The sequence below is a fragment of the Gallinula chloropus genome, assembly GCF_964237585.1.
Source record: "Gallinula chloropus genome assembly, chromosome: 4".
Taxonomy (NCBI): Eukaryota; Metazoa; Chordata; class Aves; order Gruiformes; family Rallidae; genus Gallinula; species Gallinula chloropus.
This window is the reverse complement of record NC_140088.1, coordinates 70,475,019-70,494,207: the sequence shown is the minus strand read 5'-3', so window position 1 is coordinate 70,494,207 and position 19,189 is coordinate 70,475,019. Positions and strand designations below refer to the sequence as shown.

General features: G+C 43.5%; 1 protein-coding gene across 1 annotated transcript; it reads left to right on the top strand.

Moving 5' to 3' along the window:
* Positions 1 to 3,527: 3,527 nt before the first annotated feature.
* On the top strand, positions 3,528 to 15,736 carry BDH2 (3-hydroxybutyrate dehydrogenase 2; the record flags this gene model as incomplete). Its single annotated transcript, XM_084263254.1, has 10 exons — positions 3,528 to 3,545; positions 4,874 to 4,954; positions 6,480 to 6,558; positions 9,106 to 9,202; positions 9,729 to 9,837; positions 10,446 to 10,506; positions 11,156 to 11,269; positions 13,533 to 13,591; positions 14,264 to 14,356; positions 15,328 to 15,736. The coding sequence occupies 10 exons, from the start codon at positions 3,528 to 3,530 to the stop codon at positions 15,379 to 15,381; spliced, it is 765 nt and encodes a 254-aa protein (XP_084119380.1). The 3' UTR covers positions 15,382 to 15,736.
* Between the last annotated feature and the right edge of the window lie 3,453 nt (positions 15,737 to 19,189).

Here is a 19,189-nt window from a genome sequence, read left to right as displayed (position 1 = left end):
TGGTGACATCCAACTAAAGTTACTAATTTATTGTTTATAGGGTATGCAATCAAGGTTTTGTTTTAACTTGGTACAGTATTGCAGCTCAGGCAATTATGATGCCAAGAGTAACTTTGTACTTAGCATCAGCTTTCCATGTACTTCCAGGTCCCTGTCTGAAGTGGGGTACTGGATTTTTTAATGGCGAGCAATGGACCTGATGCTTTTTTGGTACTCTGGAAAACAAACTGACCAATCAGGGCTGCAAGATGGACTGTTTTACTAACCTACTTATCTGCACTGAGACCTGCTTTTTTTTTTTGTTTGTTTTGTATGAGAAAATTTGTTTGGACAATAAAGTTTAATGTGTGTATTTTGGCTGCTTAATTGTGCTATAGCTAAGGATGATGATTACAACATGTAGTGTCCAAAGACTATCTTTTACAGTGATCTTGCTACTTCCATCACTACTGTGGTTCCTGTCTGTGTCCTCTGTAACTTCCTACAGTAATTAATTTGTATGGAATTTCGCTGTTGCACAAGTCTCTGTTTTCTTTAATTATTTCTCCTCAAGTCTCTCTGTCAGAACACATGTGAAGTTCAAAAGACAGCTCTTCCTCCCTTTCCTTCCTCTATGCACTTCACTGTCAATGAAATAGGAATTTGGCACTCAAAACCCCAGAACTACTCTATTAAGAATTAAAATCATCATAAGCTGAGTGACTTGGGTGCAGAAGGAGGCAGGACCAGAGCACCCATGGGGCATTTAAATGCAGTAAAACCTTCACAGTCACTGGTCGGTGAGTGATGATCAGCGGTGACAGGGATCACTCAGGTGTGTGAAATCGGGCTGTACGGAGAGGTTCCCTCTATTTGTGCACCCTGTGCAGCTCCTTTGACCTGGAAGCTCCCCAAAGCTCACTCTTCCCCTGATGTCATGTGACCCCACCCTCTAACCTTGAAAGGGATTAAGGAGGGCAGCGACTAGGGGAGCAAGCAGCAGAGCTTAGACAAGACAGCCAGCCAGCCCACCCGCCGGGCAGAGGAAGTAGGGGAGCTCAGCCAACTGCCAGGTGAGGGTCACTAATCTCTGGTAAGGAATTGCGTGATGGTGTCTACCCGGCGCAGGGCCATGACCCCAACACCTTCCAAAGTGGAAGTAGGAACCCAGTTCAAAAACCACAGAAGCATGTTGCAGTGCAGGTCTTGGGCTGCAGGGAATGTCACAACATGCTTGCAGCAGGAGAGAGCTCTGACCATGGCTGTCTGAACTGATTAGGGATCTCCTCATCCAAGCAGCATAACTACAAGAGGAGGTGGATGTGCTCAAAGATAAACGAGACAGGCTCATGAGCATCAGGGAGGCTGAAATGGAGATAGATGAGAGGAGCCAGGTTCTGTCCTCCCAGCCACAGAAGTGTGAGTACCCAGCAGATAGTGTCCAGGACCAGAGCGACCCTGTACTCTCCCCCAGGCAGGACAGTCTAAATGAAAGGGATGAATGGAAGCAAGTACACGGCAAGGGCAGTAGGAGAGTGCCTTCCATGCCTGTCCTTCCTCCCCAAGTTCCTCTGAGCAATAGATAAGAAGCCCTACTACAAGGGAAGCAGCCAGATAATGAGACAGCTGATAGGAAAACTACTCCTGAGGTTGCATTCCCTAGGACAACAACCCCTAAACAAACCATGAAAACAGCCTCTGTTAAGATGAAAAGACAGGTCATTGTCTTAGGGGCTTCCCTTCTGGAGGGAACTGAGGGCCTGATCTGTAGGCTGGACCCTCTACCAAGGGAAGTCTGTTGCCTTAAGGGAGATTCAGTTAGGGACTTAACAATACATAAAAGAAAACTGAGGACCATTAAGAAGGACTTAAGGGCCCTGGGACACCTGGTAGGAGGAGCTGGAGCACAGGTGGTGTTTTCCTCCATCATTCCTACTACAGGGAATGTTGGGGGATGGAATAAGAGCCAGGAAATCAAAACCTGGCTCAGAACATGGTGTGAGAAACAGAACTTTGGGTTCTTTGACAAGGGGCTGGCTTGAGCCTCATCAGCCTTGCTTTCTAGGGATGGGGAACACTTATCCCCAAGGGGCAGAAGGATACTGTCAAAGAAACTAGCAGGGCTCATTAACAGAGTTTTAAACTAGATAAGAAGGGGGAGGGGGACAGGGCCAGGCTATGGATGGGCCAGATGGAAAAAAGCCTGGGTGTGGTGGTCAGGTTACTGAGGGATGGTGTGCTGGCAATGACCCCTGGTCAGCCGCCCTAGTTAACCAGGGGGTTAGTGTGCTAATTCAGAGTAGAGATGTAACTACTACTGATGGGCTAGGTAACTTAACCAGCTGTCACTTGGGAAGCCTGGCTTCCCTATGGGGCATATCAAGATCAATATATCAGCTGAAGTGCATCTATGCCAATGCACGCAGCATGGGTAACAAACAAGAGGCATTAGAAATCCTTGTAACTAAAGGAGAGTGTGATGTGTTTGCCATCACAGAAACATGGTGGGATAATTCACGTGACTGGAGTGCTGCAATTGCTGGTTACACACTATACAGGTGTGACAGGCTGGGTAGAAGAGGAGGTGGGTAGCCCTGTATGTCAGAGAATGCTTTGACAGCCCGGAGCTGGAGTATGGTGAAGACAGGGCTGAGTGTCTCTGGGGAAAGATCAGAGGAAAACAAAACCATGGAGAGAGAGTGATGGGAGTCTAGTACAGACGACCTGACCAGGAGGAGGAAGCTGATGAGTTGTTTTTTAAACAACTGGGAGAAGTCTCACGGTCACTGGCCCTCATCCTTACTGGGGACTTCAATTTACCGGATGTCTCCTAGAGGTACAATACAGCAGGGAGGAAGCAGTCCAGCAGGTTCCTGGAGTGTTTGGAAGACAACTTCCTGAATGAACCCTCCAGGGAAGGTGCCCTGCTGGACTTGTTTGTAAACAGAGAAGGCCTAGTGGGGGATGCGAAGGTTGGAGGACGCCTGGGGCACAGTGATCATGAGCTGATAGAATTCTTAGTACTGGGAGAAGTAAGGAAAGGAGAGACCAGAACAAGCACCTTGGACTCCCATAGGGCTGCCTTTGGACTGTTCAGGAAGCTGCTCAATAAGATTCCATGGGAGGCAGCCCTTGAGGGCAAAGGAGCCCAAGAGGGTTGGTTGCTGCTCAAGAAGGAAATCTTGGCGGCACAAGAACAGGCTGTCCCAGTCTGTCAGAAGAGGAGTCGGTGAGGAAGGAAGCCAGCTTGGCTGAGTAGAGAGATCCAGGAAGATCTTTGGGAAAAGGGGGAAAAATATGAGCTTTGGAAGAAGGGGCAGGTGTCTTAGGCCGACTATAGGAATTTAGTGAGATCATGTAGGGAGAAAGTCAGAAGGGCTAAAGCTGAACTGGAACTCAGACTGGGCAGTTCTGTAAAAGATAATAAAAAGTCCTTCTGTAGGTATATTAACAGTAAAAGGAGGGGCTTCAGGTCCGGTGTGAGCTTAGAACTAAATTAGTTTGTCCAAGAGTTTTTTATTTACTCTGCCTTAACAAATGCAGGTTGAATGGCTGAGTACAAAAAGGTGAGTTAGTAAATTGCTAGTTTAAAAAGAGCAAAATTTATCATATGAGTATTGTCCTAGTTCAGTAGTTGAGAGCTACAACAGAGGAGGTTTAGGTTGGGTGTTAGGAAGAGGCCCTTTACTGAGAGGGTGGTCGGGCACTGGAACAGGTTCCCCAGGGAAGTGGTCACAGCACCGATCTGGACTGAGCTCAGGAAGTGTCTGGACGATGCACTCAGTCCCGTGCTCTGACTTGGCTGCCCTGTGTGCGACCAGGAGTTGAACTTTTGATGATCCCTATGGGTTCCTTCCAACTCAGAAGATGCTGTGATTCTGTTGCTAAAGAGAACTTGCTTAGGAAAAAAATCCTTGTGTTTTTTTCCATAAGATTCTTGGTGATTTCTTGAATCCCTTAGGGAGAAGGTACAGCTAACTGGTGATCCTTCTGGCTCTTCCTGTTAAGGAGAAAATCGTACCTCTAAAATCTTGAGTTTCACTAGATGGCAGCATCTCAATGTTTCAGCAGGAAATTACGTTCATATAGAGAAACTTACCGGTTAGACTACAAATCCCAACAAGCACGGCAAAAAACAGTAAAAAAACTTCCTTTTGGACAAAGGTCTGTAAACATAACAAGCTGTTTGAGATCTCCTGGTGAGTGACTATATTAACATTTCTTTTTAAATGCTTTATAGAATTGGTGTGACAAATGTTCATAAAAACAGACTTTTAGATTGAAAAATGTCTTTGTAGTGCATTTTGCTTCTAAAGTGTTCAGATGATTTGGGGAAGTACTTGAGTAATCAGTTGGGAAGGGGGTTTCCACTGAAAAGATGTGACAACAAAGAATAAGGAAGAACTTCCTCTGCTTTCAGCAAGCAGTTTGAGCTCATTAAGATACTCAGGACTTGCCACAATTAATAGAACCTTTCCCAGAATGTGAAATTTGAGGAGTTGCACTTTGGAAAGCTTGGCATGTTAGAGAGACAGCACGACCTAGTTGTGTGTTTAATCTCATCTTGCTGAGCTTGCTTGGTATTTTTCACACATCAAAACAGGCCCAACCTTATATAGCCTGCCACCAGAGGCACCCAAGGAGATGCTTTTTACTTGCCAGTCTAAAGAGTAATGTTCAGGCATTGTGCTTTCCCCTAGAGGTAGTCCTCCCACTAAGAGCCCTAGAGGACTCAACATCATACTGCAACTAAACAGGACAATCTGTGATATGATTTGATGGCAGAGGTATTCTGAATTGTGTCTTGTTTTTGGAAGGCATTCAGATCTGAGTCCCAAGGAGTGTTGTTTGCTCATCTCTGTTAAAAGTTCTGTGACATTTTCTACCTTCACAGGTCAGCAGAATGGGTCGGCTTGACGGGAAGGTCATACTGCTGTCTGCAGCAGCACAGGGGATTGGTCAGGCAGCTGCTATAGTAAGTTGGAAAACGTTTGTTCTCCTGTACCTAAGCTAAGTCTGTAATGCTAGCATGTCTAAGGACGTGTGCACCAAAAGGTTCCTGAATTACTGAACCATAACTGAAGCCAGAACTACACACTGAAAATTTCAGGGCATGATAGAGCCACTGCGCTGTGCCATGTGTGCTTTGTGCTGTTTGCATTTCTGGAAGTCTGCAACTCTGAGCAGTGGTGTGAGGCAAGGATAAGGGAAAGATTTGAGAACAGCTGCAACTGCTTTTCTAACAATACAGGACTGTCATTGTCTGTGCCTTCAGTCCAATATGCTGCTTTGCTCTGGGGGGAGATCAGGAGGACAGAGGGAATGTCTCCTGATGTAGGCCTGGGTACTGCAAAGATCCCCTACGGTAAAGCCAAGGTGTCTGCATTGATACTTGGTGTGGCCAAGTCTACACAATACTAACAGCACAGCTACATTGTTGCTCACAATGAGCAATTATGAGAAATCCTTTACAAATTTTATTTAATTACTGTTAAACAGAATTCAACATACTTATTAACTTCCTGGTTACCATTTAATTCTTTTTGACCAGTTCTTCCCCTGCTACTTCCTTTTTCCATGGTAGATAAATTAGTAGAGGTATCTCACTATCTCTGTAATGTAATCAACAAGCCAGGAAACACTCCTGCAAGTAGGATTTTTGTCAGATGTGAGTTCCTCATGCATGCAGTTAAAAACACAGAAGACTGTTGATCCTGGCACTTACATTAAAACACACAGTCCAATGAGTAGGTAATTTTCTCAGCGATTTCACGTTGTAAATACCCCACAAGGCTGGCATGTTTAATGCCATTATCCACTGAAGATGCACTTGAGACATTTACTTTGAAGAGTTGGAGCTACAGTCTGAGGTGTCAGACTACAATGGACATGGGGGTTACGCTTTAGCATAGCTGTTGTATCAGTAAGTGCAGTGCAGAGAAAGCAGGTTTTGAGGTGAGCACCAAGAATGAAGGAATATCTCTGGTTAAGTATCAAAGCAAAGTAATGCTTCTTTTAGTACAGTTCTATTCCAGTTATTTGGATGCAAAGGATTTTTGTAAAGTTTATATACCATCATTCTTTTTTCATGACTTGTGCCTTTACTCATCAAATCCCATATCATCATTTAAATCTAACAAGACAGACAGTTCTAGCCATATGTATTAGTAATGTGCTTGCTGGTCCCTGTGCAGCTAATAATGGCAATAATACTACCAGCTGTCTTAGTCTGGTTGCTGGTTTTATAACTTTTTATGGCTTTTTTACTTTAAGGAAAAGATCTTAAATCTGTCTTGTATCATGTACAGTTATTTAGCTGTCCCCAGGGTGCATTGTAATTGATGTCCATCACTCTGACATGCCCAGAATGAGAGGTAAGAGATCAGCTACCTTCAGCCAATTTATATTTCAAGCTAAAAAGGAAATGAGAAGAAAACAGATTTTATTTCTGATAAGGTCTGGAATGTCCAAATACAAACTGCTCCTCTTGTATTCTTCAGGCTTTGGCTAAAGAAGGAGCTGAAGTAATTGCTACAGACATCAATGAACCTAAGCTGCAGGAACTGGAGAAGTATCCAGGTAAAGGACTTACAGTAGGAGTTAATTCAGCTCTTGCAAGTTTTGTTATAAACTGGCTGAAGTGCAATTTGAGGAGAGGGCAAACTTGGGAAGGCCAGGAAGAAGGGAAGGTATGTTGGCAACGCTTCATTCTGTGGTGTGCAGCATGGCAGAGCCTTGGCATGTACATACCACAGCATCAGCACGTTGGGCAGTGTTATCCCAGGCACAAGGAATAAATTTGAGTGTGTTACTATCCTGGTTCTGGCCAGGCCAGAGTTACCCTCCTCAGGCAGCCAGCCCAGATGAGCTGAATTAATTAGCCCAGGATGTTTCCCACACACCTGGCATCACTCCCCCATAAAAGGGGTTGGCCGGGGAGGGGTGCTCCTGGGTGCCTCCAGGGCAGTCTGAGTGCAGCTGGGGCACTGGGGCCTCATGACATGCAGTGCTCTGTGTTACCATTGGGTCGCTAAGGTACTCTGTGTTACACTGGGTGTGAGTGGAACTTGCCACAAGCTGTTATTGTTCCCCTTTCACCGTGATTTTTGTCAGTAAATTGTCCTTATCCCAACCCACAGAGACTCTGGCTGTTTCTCCTCTGGGAATGAGCAAGCAGCATGTGTTGCTCAGCCACTGGTTGGGGCTGAACCACTGCAGTCATGTGACAGAAGCAGCTGAATTCTGCTTCCCAGCACGGTGCCCATTCGGGTTACCTTCTGTGCTCACTAGGTGAATTGGCAAACACATCACTTTAAAGGGCATGGAATAATGTCTCCAATCACAGGAACTAACCTGCACCTATACAGAAAGTAGACTTAGTGCCTTGTGCTTCCGTGGTCCGTGCTAAGGAACACATCAAAGGGCAGCTGGCTAGTAGCGTTTGTATGTCTTCAGAAACTAATTCCACCCACACGAGATAAGCCAATTCTGTTTGTACAAATGCTCAGTCCTGAGGGCTGCTTTCCTCCTGGTATCACAGGAACATACTTCCAGGAGCAGGTTTTGCATTGCTGTGTTTTGTAATCTGAGTGACACAAGTGTGGGGCACTGTATTCAAATCATTTTTTCAATCTTGAAATAAAAAATAAGACTGAAAAGTTTTACAACTGAAAATGCTTCCAGCTTAATTTGACAGAAGGAAGTGGATTTAATGAATACCTCTTATGGAGTGATAGTCAAATATGCAAAACCCCCTTTCTCTGGCACAGCCTTTAGAGCAAATGTTGTCTCTAGTGTCTGGAGTTCACGACAAGCGATCCCTTTGTAATTCTCTGGGGACTTTAGGACTTCCAGGTTTAGTCTGAGGGTGTTTAGGAGAATGTTGCACTCTTAGCTGTTCCTTTAAATTTTTCCCTTTGCTGGTGCATTCACAAGCAAAGAGGTCATTTTCCATATACTCAGAGACACTTCCTTCCTTTTGACATATGACTCGTTAAGCTATAATTCATCAAGGCTAGGAACATTGTGATCTCTGAGTTTTATCCAAGAGAGGCAATCTAGCACTGATGTTAATCACCAGCCTGTAGTCTAATTGCATTGTTATACACAAATCTCTTCAGAAATGTCCATATCTTTTAATTAAGGCATATAGAGCTTGCTCACAAACTTGTCAGTTTGGTTTCAGATGGAACAGGGTTTTATCCGTTTCAAATCAAATTCTCCCATAATTTAGACGTCACTCAGATGCTTTACAGTATTTCATAGAATCGTGTGCAGTGGACAAGACCTGTGGAGGCCATTTAGACCTGCCTACTGCTCAAAGTGTCTCTGGCTAGAGTGGCGGCTCAGGGCTGTGTTGAGGCAAGTTCTGAACATCTCCAAAGATAGAATTTCCTCAACAATCTCTGTAGGCCGGTGTTCAGTGCAACTGCCCTCATGGTTTTGAAATAATAATGGTATTCTTAAAAACAAACATAAAACCTCAAACAAAATTCCACCAGAACCCACAGAAACCTTCCGTCAGACTTTCCAATGTTCCAACTTTTCTGTTGCCTTTCATTCTTCCACTGTGGGCTTCTGAGAAGTTGGGCTCCATCTTGTCTACAACTACACACTGAGAGACTGCAAAGATTTATTACAGAATCACAGAATCACAGAATCTTAGGGGTTGGAAGGGACCTCAAGAGATCATCGGGTCCAACCCCCCTGCCAAAGCAGGCTCCCTATCTCATATCTCATATTACACAGATTAGACCATGTGTCACTGGTTGTACATGACTCTAATGGGTGCAAAAGCTTGTTATGATTATACAGGTCCTGTCATTCTTCAGCCTGAGAGTATAGTGGAATTCAAATTTAGTTGAAATGTTTTTATGGTAAATGATGCTAACTGATCTGCTTGTCATGCTGTGAGACAGTCAAATCACTTGATCTTTTTTATTTCCTCCTGAAGTTTTAAATAGCATGACATGCTGTCCCAATTTAACTGCTGTGCTACCTTAAGTGTAGCTCTCACTCTTTGAGTCTTCATGTCTTGGTGCATCACTGCGGGGAAACTGTTTCTGACAAGCAACTGGCTGGAGCTGTAGGTGCTGTTACAGTGAAGCAAATACCATGTTTTTCCAGGCATTCGAATACGGGTTCTGGATGTCACCAAAAAGGAGCAGATAGAAAATCTGGCCAAGGAGATTGAAAAGATTGATGTCCTCTGTAACATTGCAGGGTAACCAACTTCTATTTGATCCTACTGGTTTTCCCACTTTTCCCCGTCCTCCAGAAGTACTTTCTTTTACTTAAATGGTGGTTTTTATTTTTCTTGTTTAATGCATTCTGTACCTTTAATATAAACTTCTCCATGTGTTCATCAATACTGAACTTTCTGTGCACAGCCATGCTACCCAGGCCAAAGCAGAGTGGCTCTGGGATTTGTTTTCCCTGCTCTGCGGGTGCCCTGTCCTGATGGCTTTGGCCCTCCTAGCCCCACAGTGAGCAAAGTTGGCATCTGCTAATGCTCTACTCTTTTTATTTCCCTGTCGCCAAGCATTTCTTTGCACATATTGAATCTGCCCTGTGTCCCTGGCACTCATCAGAAGAAATAGACTGTTGCTTGCTTTCTTTGAAAGAGCTCCTGGCCTTCCTTTTCAAGGATGGAAGAGTTAGCTGCTGCAAAATAGCCATGGAAAGGCATGTGTAAAAAGCCACAGAGATGCAAACCACAGACAGTAATCCACTTCGCATTCTTACTCTAGGTTTGTTCATCATGGAACCATTCTGGAGTGTGAGGAGCAAGACTGGAACTTCACTATGAACCTTAATGTTCGCAGCATGTATCTAATGATCAAGGCATTCCTTCCCAAGGTAAGGCTTGGTTGCCTGTGACACTTAGTTTCTGCTGTGTTGTGTTTGCAGCGTGAGAAGTCTGAGCTGTTGCCACTCTGCCAGCGTGGGATTTGAGATAAAAATGCAAATCTGCAGTTTTGGATGGGGGAGGCCTTTAGATTATAGCCATCCTGCTCTAAAGCATCCTCTGCATCGTGTAATCCTTCGAGCAGGAAATCAGTCTAAAGGGCAAGGTAGAGAAGATGAATTCAGGCAGTTTGTCCTGTGTGATTTGTAGCTAAAATCCTTCAGATGCAGAGCGGTGAGGGAGGCATTGCAATGCGATGCTACCGTGTTACAATATAGCACACAGCTGCAAAACACCACTGCTACAAGCTATTTATAGATAGTCTGCATTACCCTGAATCTTAGGATAGTTTCCAGAGCTTCTTGTGAAGCAATTCGGTACCACCGATGCCGCCACGCTGGTTATATCAGAACCACGATGCTACATCATCTAACCAGAACAGTTAGCCAGTCTGGCAGCTCGAGGACACCTCCTAGCTTTGGGACTACAAAAATCTGTGGGCTGGACCTGCAGATGACAAAATAGTTTGCATTTGAATGACATAAATACTCTTTTGCAGATGCTTAAGCAGAAATCTGGGAATATTATAAACATGTCTTCTGTGGCATCCAGCATCAAAGGTCAGCAGCTTGCTAAAGTTCTTTATGTAAGTCTTTATAACAACAGGAATGCAAAATAAACATTGCACAACTTTGGATTTAGAGGACACTGACAGTGCTGTGGAGGGATACAGTTAAAGAACTAAACACATTGACTTGTACGCACACAAAAGGGCACAGATAGAAAACTGCAGAAACACTAAAGTCTTTGCCTTCAAGCTTGTGAATCTGTCCTAAATGGTTTGCAGCATCATTTCTACCAGTCTGCATTAGTTATAATGGAATTACTTCCAGTGATATATTGCTACATGTGCTCTTCAGAGAAACAATGAAGAAATGACAATTATGCAAGCACTGTAGCTGTGCTTCCCAAGGAAGCTTGCTGGTGACTAACAGATGGGTCTCTGCTGCTCCTCAGACTTTGTTTGCTCTGCTAACTTTCCTAGACGACTCCCCAGACTTAGGCTGTTGAAAGAGGGTGTGCTTTGCTCAGTGTTTGCCTGAGCACAATTCTGGCAGTCAGCATTCCAGTCAGCCTGCCCTGACAGAGAGACTGCAGGTGCTGCAGGAAATGCTGGCGTCCAGAAGCAGGGCATGCTGAACAACCATGGTGCACTCTCTTTTTAACTTTTTCTTTTTTTAAATATGTCTCTACACTGCCTTCTGTTAGGAGTTGTGAACAGATGTGTATATAGTACTTCAAAGGCAGCAGTTATTGGTCTAACAAAGTCTGTGGCGGCTGACTTCATTGAACAAGGCATCAGATGCAACTGCATATGTCCTGGTAAGTATTCTTACATTATTTTGTAAACTAGGAGCAGATGCTAGGAGGCCAAATTTAGTCCAATATTACTAGCAAAGAATAGGCTTGCAAGTGGCAACCAAAGTTAACCAGCAACCTGAAAGAACAGGACATGCTTGAAACTTTGCTGAGATTCACAATGGCAAGGTTACTTCAGTAGTTAAGCTGTGTGTTTAGTCTGTTCACCTGGCATGTGTGCAGTATGTGTGCATTGCCTGGGATATGTATTGCATTGCCTGGGATGTGTGCATTGCATTGCCTGGGATATGTGTATTGCATTGCCCGGGATGTGTGCATTGCATTGCTAAGGGATGTGTGCATTGCATTGCCAAGGGATGTGTGCATTGCATTGCCTGGGATGTGTGCATTGCATTGCTAAGGGATGTGTGCATTGCATTGCTAAGGGATGTATGCATTGCATTGCTAAGGGATGTGTGCATTGCATTGCTAAGGGATGTGTGCATTGCATTGCTAAGGGATGTATGCATTGCATTGCCCGGGATGTGTGCATTGCATTGCCAAGGGATGTGTGCATTGCATTGCCTGGGATATGTGTATTGCATTGCCCGGGATGTGTGCATTGCATTGCTAAGGGATGTGTGCATTGCATTGCCAAGGGATGTGTGCATTGCATTGCCTGGGATGTGTGCATTGCATTGCTAAGGGATGTGTGCATTGCATTGCTAAGGGATGTATGCATTGCATTGCCCGGGATGTGTGCATTGCATTGCTAAGGGATGTGTGCATTGCATTGCTAAGGGATGTGTGCATTGCATTGCCAAGGGATGTGTGCATTGCATTGCCAAGGGATGTGTGCATTGCATTGCCCGGGATGTGTGCATTGCATTGCCCGGGATGTGTGCATTGCATTGCTAAGGGATGTGTGCATTGCATTGCCAAGGGATGTGTGCATTGCATTGCCAAGGGATGTGTGCATTGCATTGCCCGGGATGTGTGCATTGCATTGCTAAGGGATGCGTGCATTGCATTGCCTGGGATGTGTGCATTGCATTGCCCGGGATGTGTGCATTGCATTGCCAAGGGATGTGTGCATTGCATTGCCCAGGATGTGTGCATTGCATTGCCTGGGATGTGTGCATTGCATTGCCAAGGGATGTGTGCATTGCATTGCCCGGGATGTGTGCATTGCATTGCCCGGGATGTGTGCATTGCATTGCCCGGGATGTGTGCATTGCATTGCCTGGGATGTGTGCATTGCATTGCCAAGGGATGTGTGCATTGCATTGCCTGGGATGTGTGCATTGCATTGCTAAGGGATGTGTGCATTGCATTGCTAAGGGATGTGTGCATTGCATTGCCTGGGATGTGTGCATTGCATTGCCAAGGGATGTGTGCATTGCATTGCCCAGGATGTGTGCATTGCATTGCCCGGGATGTGTGCATTGCATTGCTAAGGGATGTGTGCATTGCATTGCTAAGGGATGTGTGCATTGCATTGCTAAAGGATGCGTGCATTGCATTGCCTGGGATGTGTGCATTGTATTGCCAAGGGATGTGTGCATTGCATTGCCAAGGGATGTGTGCATTGCATTGCCCGGGATGTGTGCATTGCATTGCCAAGGGATGTGTGCATTGCATTGCCAAGGGATGTGTGCATTGCATTGCCCAGGATGTGTGCATTGCATTGCTAAGGGATGTGTGCATTGCATTGCCTGGGATGTGTGCATTGCATTGCCAAGGGATGTGTGCATTGCATTGCCAAGGGATGTGTGCATTGCATTGCCCAGGATGTGTGCATTGCATTGCTAAGGGATGTGTGCATTGCATTGCCTGGGATATGTGCATTGCATTGCCGAGGGATGTGTGCATTGCATTGCCCAGGATGTGTGCATTGCATTGCCCGGGATGTGTGCATTACATTGCCTGGGATATGTGCATTGCATTGCCAAGGGATGTGTGCATTGCAGGGTACATGTGCATTGCACAGTATCTGAATTTTCAGAGAGATAGCCTGGGAAGTGAGGAGGAGGGACAGGCTAGCAAACTGGCTAGCCACTGTTTAACCATCTGAAAAGTCTTGAATCTAATGCTCCAAAGTCTTGCCTTCTATTGAAATTTATAATCTTATGCTGTGTTGAGAGGTTTGCTGCCTTTCTCCTGAATCACATTATGAAGCTAAATGCAAGTGTTAAGACCTACGAATAGAACCAAAGAATGCATTTTTTTTTCTGTCATGATTGTTGATGCAGTTGAATTTTAACACTGAATTCACAATTTTGCTCAGGAACTGTTGACACACCATCTTTGCAGGAAAGAATCCAAGCCCGGCCTAACCCAGAACAGGTAAGAAATCCATTCCTTAGTTTGATCAGTCATATATATGTTTAACTCCCTTTAAATATATGTATATACACACACACGTAGTGACACGTGCCCGCATTCAAGCATGTCCCCTATTTCAAAGTCCCAATGATAAACGTAACGGTAGTGTCTCCTTTGATAGCTTGGTCAGCCTGTACTCAGACAGAAGTCTTAAAATGATCAGAAAGCTATATTGCTTAGTGAATGCAGAGGTCTGTCAGCCACAGAAGCATTTGCAACTGTTGGGTACTGTAGCCGCTGCAAATGTAGAAGACATTTTCTACTGCAGCATGGGACAGCCACAAACCAGGGCAAACCCATGACAGAAAGGTCATTCTGGCCTATGCATTTCGAATTATTTGGGATGCTGAACCATACTGACTGGATCACTGTGAGGTCTCATTTGAAGGGCCTGGGAATATCTGCCACCAAAGAAGGATTTATGTTGGCTTTATTCCAGAACCAGAGGTTTAGGTCCAGTCTCCTATTATCTTCAACCTGAAATCCATGCTACTGTTTCTTTTTCTAGCATAAATTCCCTACTCAATTTACTAAAGCAAGTTCTGGCTTGTGTCTGGTTTTGCTTTGCATATGTCATACTAATCAGATTAAAATAATTGAGTTTTGATATACTGAATGTTCTTGTATATCTAGGCATTGAAAGACTTTCTAGCCAGACAGAAGACTGGTAGGATGGCTACTGCTGAAGAAGTGGCCCATCTTTTTGTGTACTTGGCCTCTGATGAAGTAAGTATGGAACAGTAACATTTCCTGCCACAGAACCCCGCATTACTTTGCTGCTCCACAATAGAATTTGTTTAGAATATTATTCTAAAAACAGTTGATCTTGTACTGAGTTCAAGCCACAAGACAAAAAACGAATGCTGACAGTTGTTAAGGCATTATGTATTTGGTGGTTTCATGTCATCTAGGCAAACTGACTGACCTCAGCTCACCACAGATGACAGGAAAAATGAGCTTGTCTGCTTTTCCAAGTTTGCATCAAAGCTAGATCATGTTTTAAGGAGTAGAATTAGTAGTCATCACCTACCTTTGCTACTGAAGAGAGAATACTTGTGTAGAGCTGTTGGAGACTTTTGCTTAAAGGGCTAATGCTCAGCGTGACTATACCCCTTCAGTGTAAGGAAAACAATAGACCCGCAGAGGCTGTTATGCACCAAGCTCTTAGGGACCACTGCAAATACCACCAGCACTAGTGAGCACACTTCAAGGGTATTTCCAATGCTATAAATTTACTATGAACCTAAAATTGGGCTGGATTCCTCTGGGCTTGTCCAGCAGTCCTACTGAGCATAACAGAGTATTTCAATGAAATTGCTTCATTCTTAATGTTGCTGCCTATCAGTAATGTCCTGCTCAAATTCATCTTGGCTTTAGAGTTTCTGTAAAGCTACTGTTTTCTTCCAATCTGTTAATAAGGTTACCCCCATAGGTAAGAGATTCAAAGTCTAGTTTATATGAGTTTGTACACTCAGGATGCATTCTTCCCTTAATGCCTCTAATAGTACTTTTGCTATGCTCACCTGAGTTAGCTGAATGGCTTCCATTCCTAAATTGGTTTATATTTATTCAGTTATTTTTATAAATTAAAAAAAATATTTTAAAAGAAAGCCCTTTTTAAAATTGAAATGTTTCCATCTAATTAATAGCCATGAAAAATTAGTTAAAACTCTGGTTATTTTTAAATGTAATTTCAGTCTGCCTACATGACTGGTAATGAACTAATCATTGATGGAGGATGGAGCTTGTGATTGACCCTACCTGCAACTGGAAATCCATACCACGGAGGACAAAAAGTGAGGATCGTGTTTCTCAATTAAGATGCCTTGCAAAGATTCAGATCACACACGTGATGTATTTCAAAACAAATCTGTAGCATTTTTGCTGTTGTCTGATTGTTCTAGACTGATCTTACTGATTCACTCTTCCCTAAACAATGAAATGCTGGTATAAAACATACCTGATATGGCTTCAATTTATGACAACTCCAAAAGCATAGAAGAATATCGATTTAATGTTTATGTTTTCAGAGGGCAAAGAATATGTAAGGTACAAATTCTGAGTTGTGTTTTAAACAAATCGGAGTAAAAAGAATTAAATACTCGATTTATTTTCATCCTGCAACGTGTTTGGAAGCCAAACATTCACAATTAGGTTTCCTAGTAGCTTTGACAGACTATCCAGAGAAACCAGAGTGACCATTATTAAATCAGCCACATGGGTCCTGAACTAAGTGTGGTTTAAACAGAAGAAAGCAGAAATAATAGCAAATTTGAAGACTGGAACATTTGAATCATTTTGTTACTGGTAACAGATGTTCCCATATTAGAGAATGTACTAGTTGCGAATTGTACTTGGAAGCACTTTCTGCATTGCAAATTCCCAAGTAAGTTCTTTCTGCTCTGCACTACCCTTAGCAAAATATATTAGAACTGTTTAGAAAAACAGCCTGAAATGTTGAAAAGAATCTGTCCCAAGCCTGACATCACTTACAGATCCAAAGTAGGTGGTGCAAGGTGGTCAAACACAGTGGATACATGGTGTAGGAGCACGTGAAACTTCTCAAGTATGCAGCAAAAAGTCAGTGTATGTGCACACCTGGTTTATGCAACTGCACAAACCCAGATCTGGGGCAAGTTAGCCAGCTGGAATGTGGAAAAGCTGCAGCACAAAAAGCAGGGCAACAGATTATTGCTAGAAGCAATAGGATTGGCCACTTTGTGCAGTTTGGGAGGGTTTTTTTGTGTAAGCATATATCCACTATAGACACTGCCTTGATGAAGCAGAATGATGGAGAAGAGCTTGCTCTACTGCTTAGGAATAAAGCTTAAAGCATGTAGAGATCAGATAGAATCACAGTCAGTTCAGAGTACATTACAAAAGAAGTCCCAGTGGGAGAAGTAGAGGCCAGCACTGTTTCATTAATGGTATACACCACTCCTACAATGGCCTTGGAAGGGTCTCTTTTTCTTTTTCTCCTTCCATGTACAGAAAGTACTATGCAAGGACATCATCCTGGTAGGCATGGATATGGGCAGGGGTGGGTGAAGCATTCTTAAATACACAGGTGGATCTTTGTGAATACACTTCTGGCACACAAGCAAAGGGAGTGGATTTTATCACTCTATCTAGAGCCAACATATTCCCCTTCAAAAAGATGTACTAATATTGGACAAATACTGTCAACTCTCTTATGCTCTGTGCTAGGCTTTGGTGATCTATTGTTTGATCCTCAAATACCAACACAAGGCTGTTTCTCTCAAAAGGACAATCCCTACAAGAGTTTGTGTTGAAGTTTCTATTGTGATAGCACCTGGTAACTTTGATTTCTGAATCAGAAACTGTTATTGCAAAGGCTTATACTCTTGGAGAAAAAACAGATCTTGATCCAGAGGTATAAGGTAATGAATAACCTGGATGTCCAAACTGTTTTATTCATGTGCTGTTATAACTGACATGGACAGCATGGGCTGACTGCTGATAAACATGGTTACCCTTAAAAATAAATTGTAGACAATTTTGTGAATGAAGCTGTATGCAATTTCATATATATTCATATATTTTAAATACATATATAGATAGGGGGAATTAAAGAATAAACACTGCTGACTAAGATCAGTAATCAGAAAGCAGAGAGGGAAAAACATGCAACATTTTGTGCATGTTTCTGTAGCAACAACTGCCATGTTTCTGAAATTATTGCTTAAGCTTTTCAAATTAGCTGAGGAATTAATATAAAGTATTTGATGTCCAAGATAATGTCTAGTTAAAATCAGGCTTTTTTGCAAAAGTTACATTTGCTTACAGTTTTCAAAAAAAAAAAAAAAAAGTATTGTGGATTTTGGCTTTCTCACACTCACTGTGGGTTTAACTTTTAGTCATGATTGGAGATTTTGGATCTTTTATTGTTTGTTTTACAAAGTTTTTGAGAATCTGGTATTTCACTCAAGTGACGCTGGCAGCCAAGCAGGATCAAGTTGAGGCAGAAATCCAGAGTTATCCAAGATAGCACCACCAGTGTTCACTGACGTAAACTCAAACGTTAAAAGTTCAGGCTGACAGGATACTGTTTCAATGTTTCCAGAGGTTAATAAGAAGGCCAAAGTTCTTCCTCTATAGGAGGTGTAGAAGGCTTGCCCTGAAAAGAGAATCTCCCTACAGTAACATGGGAAACTTCCTCTGTGCATTCTGAAAGCATAGTTGAGAGCCTGAGAGAAAATTCATTACCTATATATTACATATTGCATACAGAACTTTAGTTAACATTTCTAAGCTCACTGGTGCTTGCAATATACAGGTGCTACTGAAATGGTCTTTTATTTTTTGTCAAAGCACTCCTGCAAGAAAATGGGATGCCCTCTGCTGCTTGTGTTGCACTAAAAGCACAGAGATAGGCATTTTTTCAGCTGGTGGACAAAAAAAAAATCCAACCCCAAACCAGTCTCTTGCCTCATTAATGCTTTTCATAGATGTGTTAACAGCTACAACTCTGACATGTCATGGGAATTTCCAGCTGGAATTATTAAAGTAGAATGCTTCTCAGTGCTCTTGTGACCTCTTAATTCCCTGGTCTGTTTCCATGGAACTGGGCAATCCTGTTTCTTTTCATTCTATTCCAGTGACAATACGAAGAGGAGTTTTTTGACTTTTCAGATTCTAGGTCAAACTTATCTCTTGTTGGGAGCAGGTGGAAGGAGACTGACTTTATCCAGCATGCCCTTTTGGAAAACTGTTCAAAAACCAGTGCTGCTTTTCTCTCACACTTGTAGTCTGCTTAATTCCTTGCAATGCTGCTAGAAGCAAAGTAGCAACATGTTACATTTGAATCTTTCAGGTGCAGCTAGTGTGTATTGCAAAATGAGGTTTCCCACTCCCTCCTGCGCATACACGTGAGGTGGACTTGCTTGGTTCTTTAGAAATGTGTTGATGGCAACACCATAACTATGCAAAAGTAATTTGTTTTTATTCTTTTGCATGGCTCAGTGCAACTCTTTTGCATACATCTAGCAGAGAGTCACTAGGAGATCCTGAACTGTGCTGCCATCTAAGGCTGCAGCGGTCTTTCCCCACAGCCACAGGACAGGCTCAGTAGAAAGCAACCTTTTCACTACCTACCGGTTACAAGGCAGTGACATGGGCAGTGGAGGACTGTGTGTGCGAGACACCCATCTCCTTCCCTCTCACCCTGCACCCGCTTGGATGCCGTGCACTCGCGGCTGGTCCCCAGGCTCAAACCAACGTGGTGCCTGTTGGACAGCCCCGCCTAACCACCCCTTGTCACAGAATCACAGAATTGTAGGGGTTGGAAGGGACCTCGAGAGATCATCAGGTCCAACCCCCCTGCCAAAGCAGCTCACTGGCTCATTTTGCACAGAGAGGCATCCAGATGGGTCTTGAATATCTCCAGAGATGGGGAATCCACCACCCTCTGGGCAGCCTGTCCCAGGGCTCTGTCACCCTCACTGTGAAAAAGTTCTTCCACATGTTGGTGCAGAACTTCCTATGCTCCAACTTGCAGCCATTGCCCCTTGTCCTGTCTCCACAGACCATTAAAAAGAG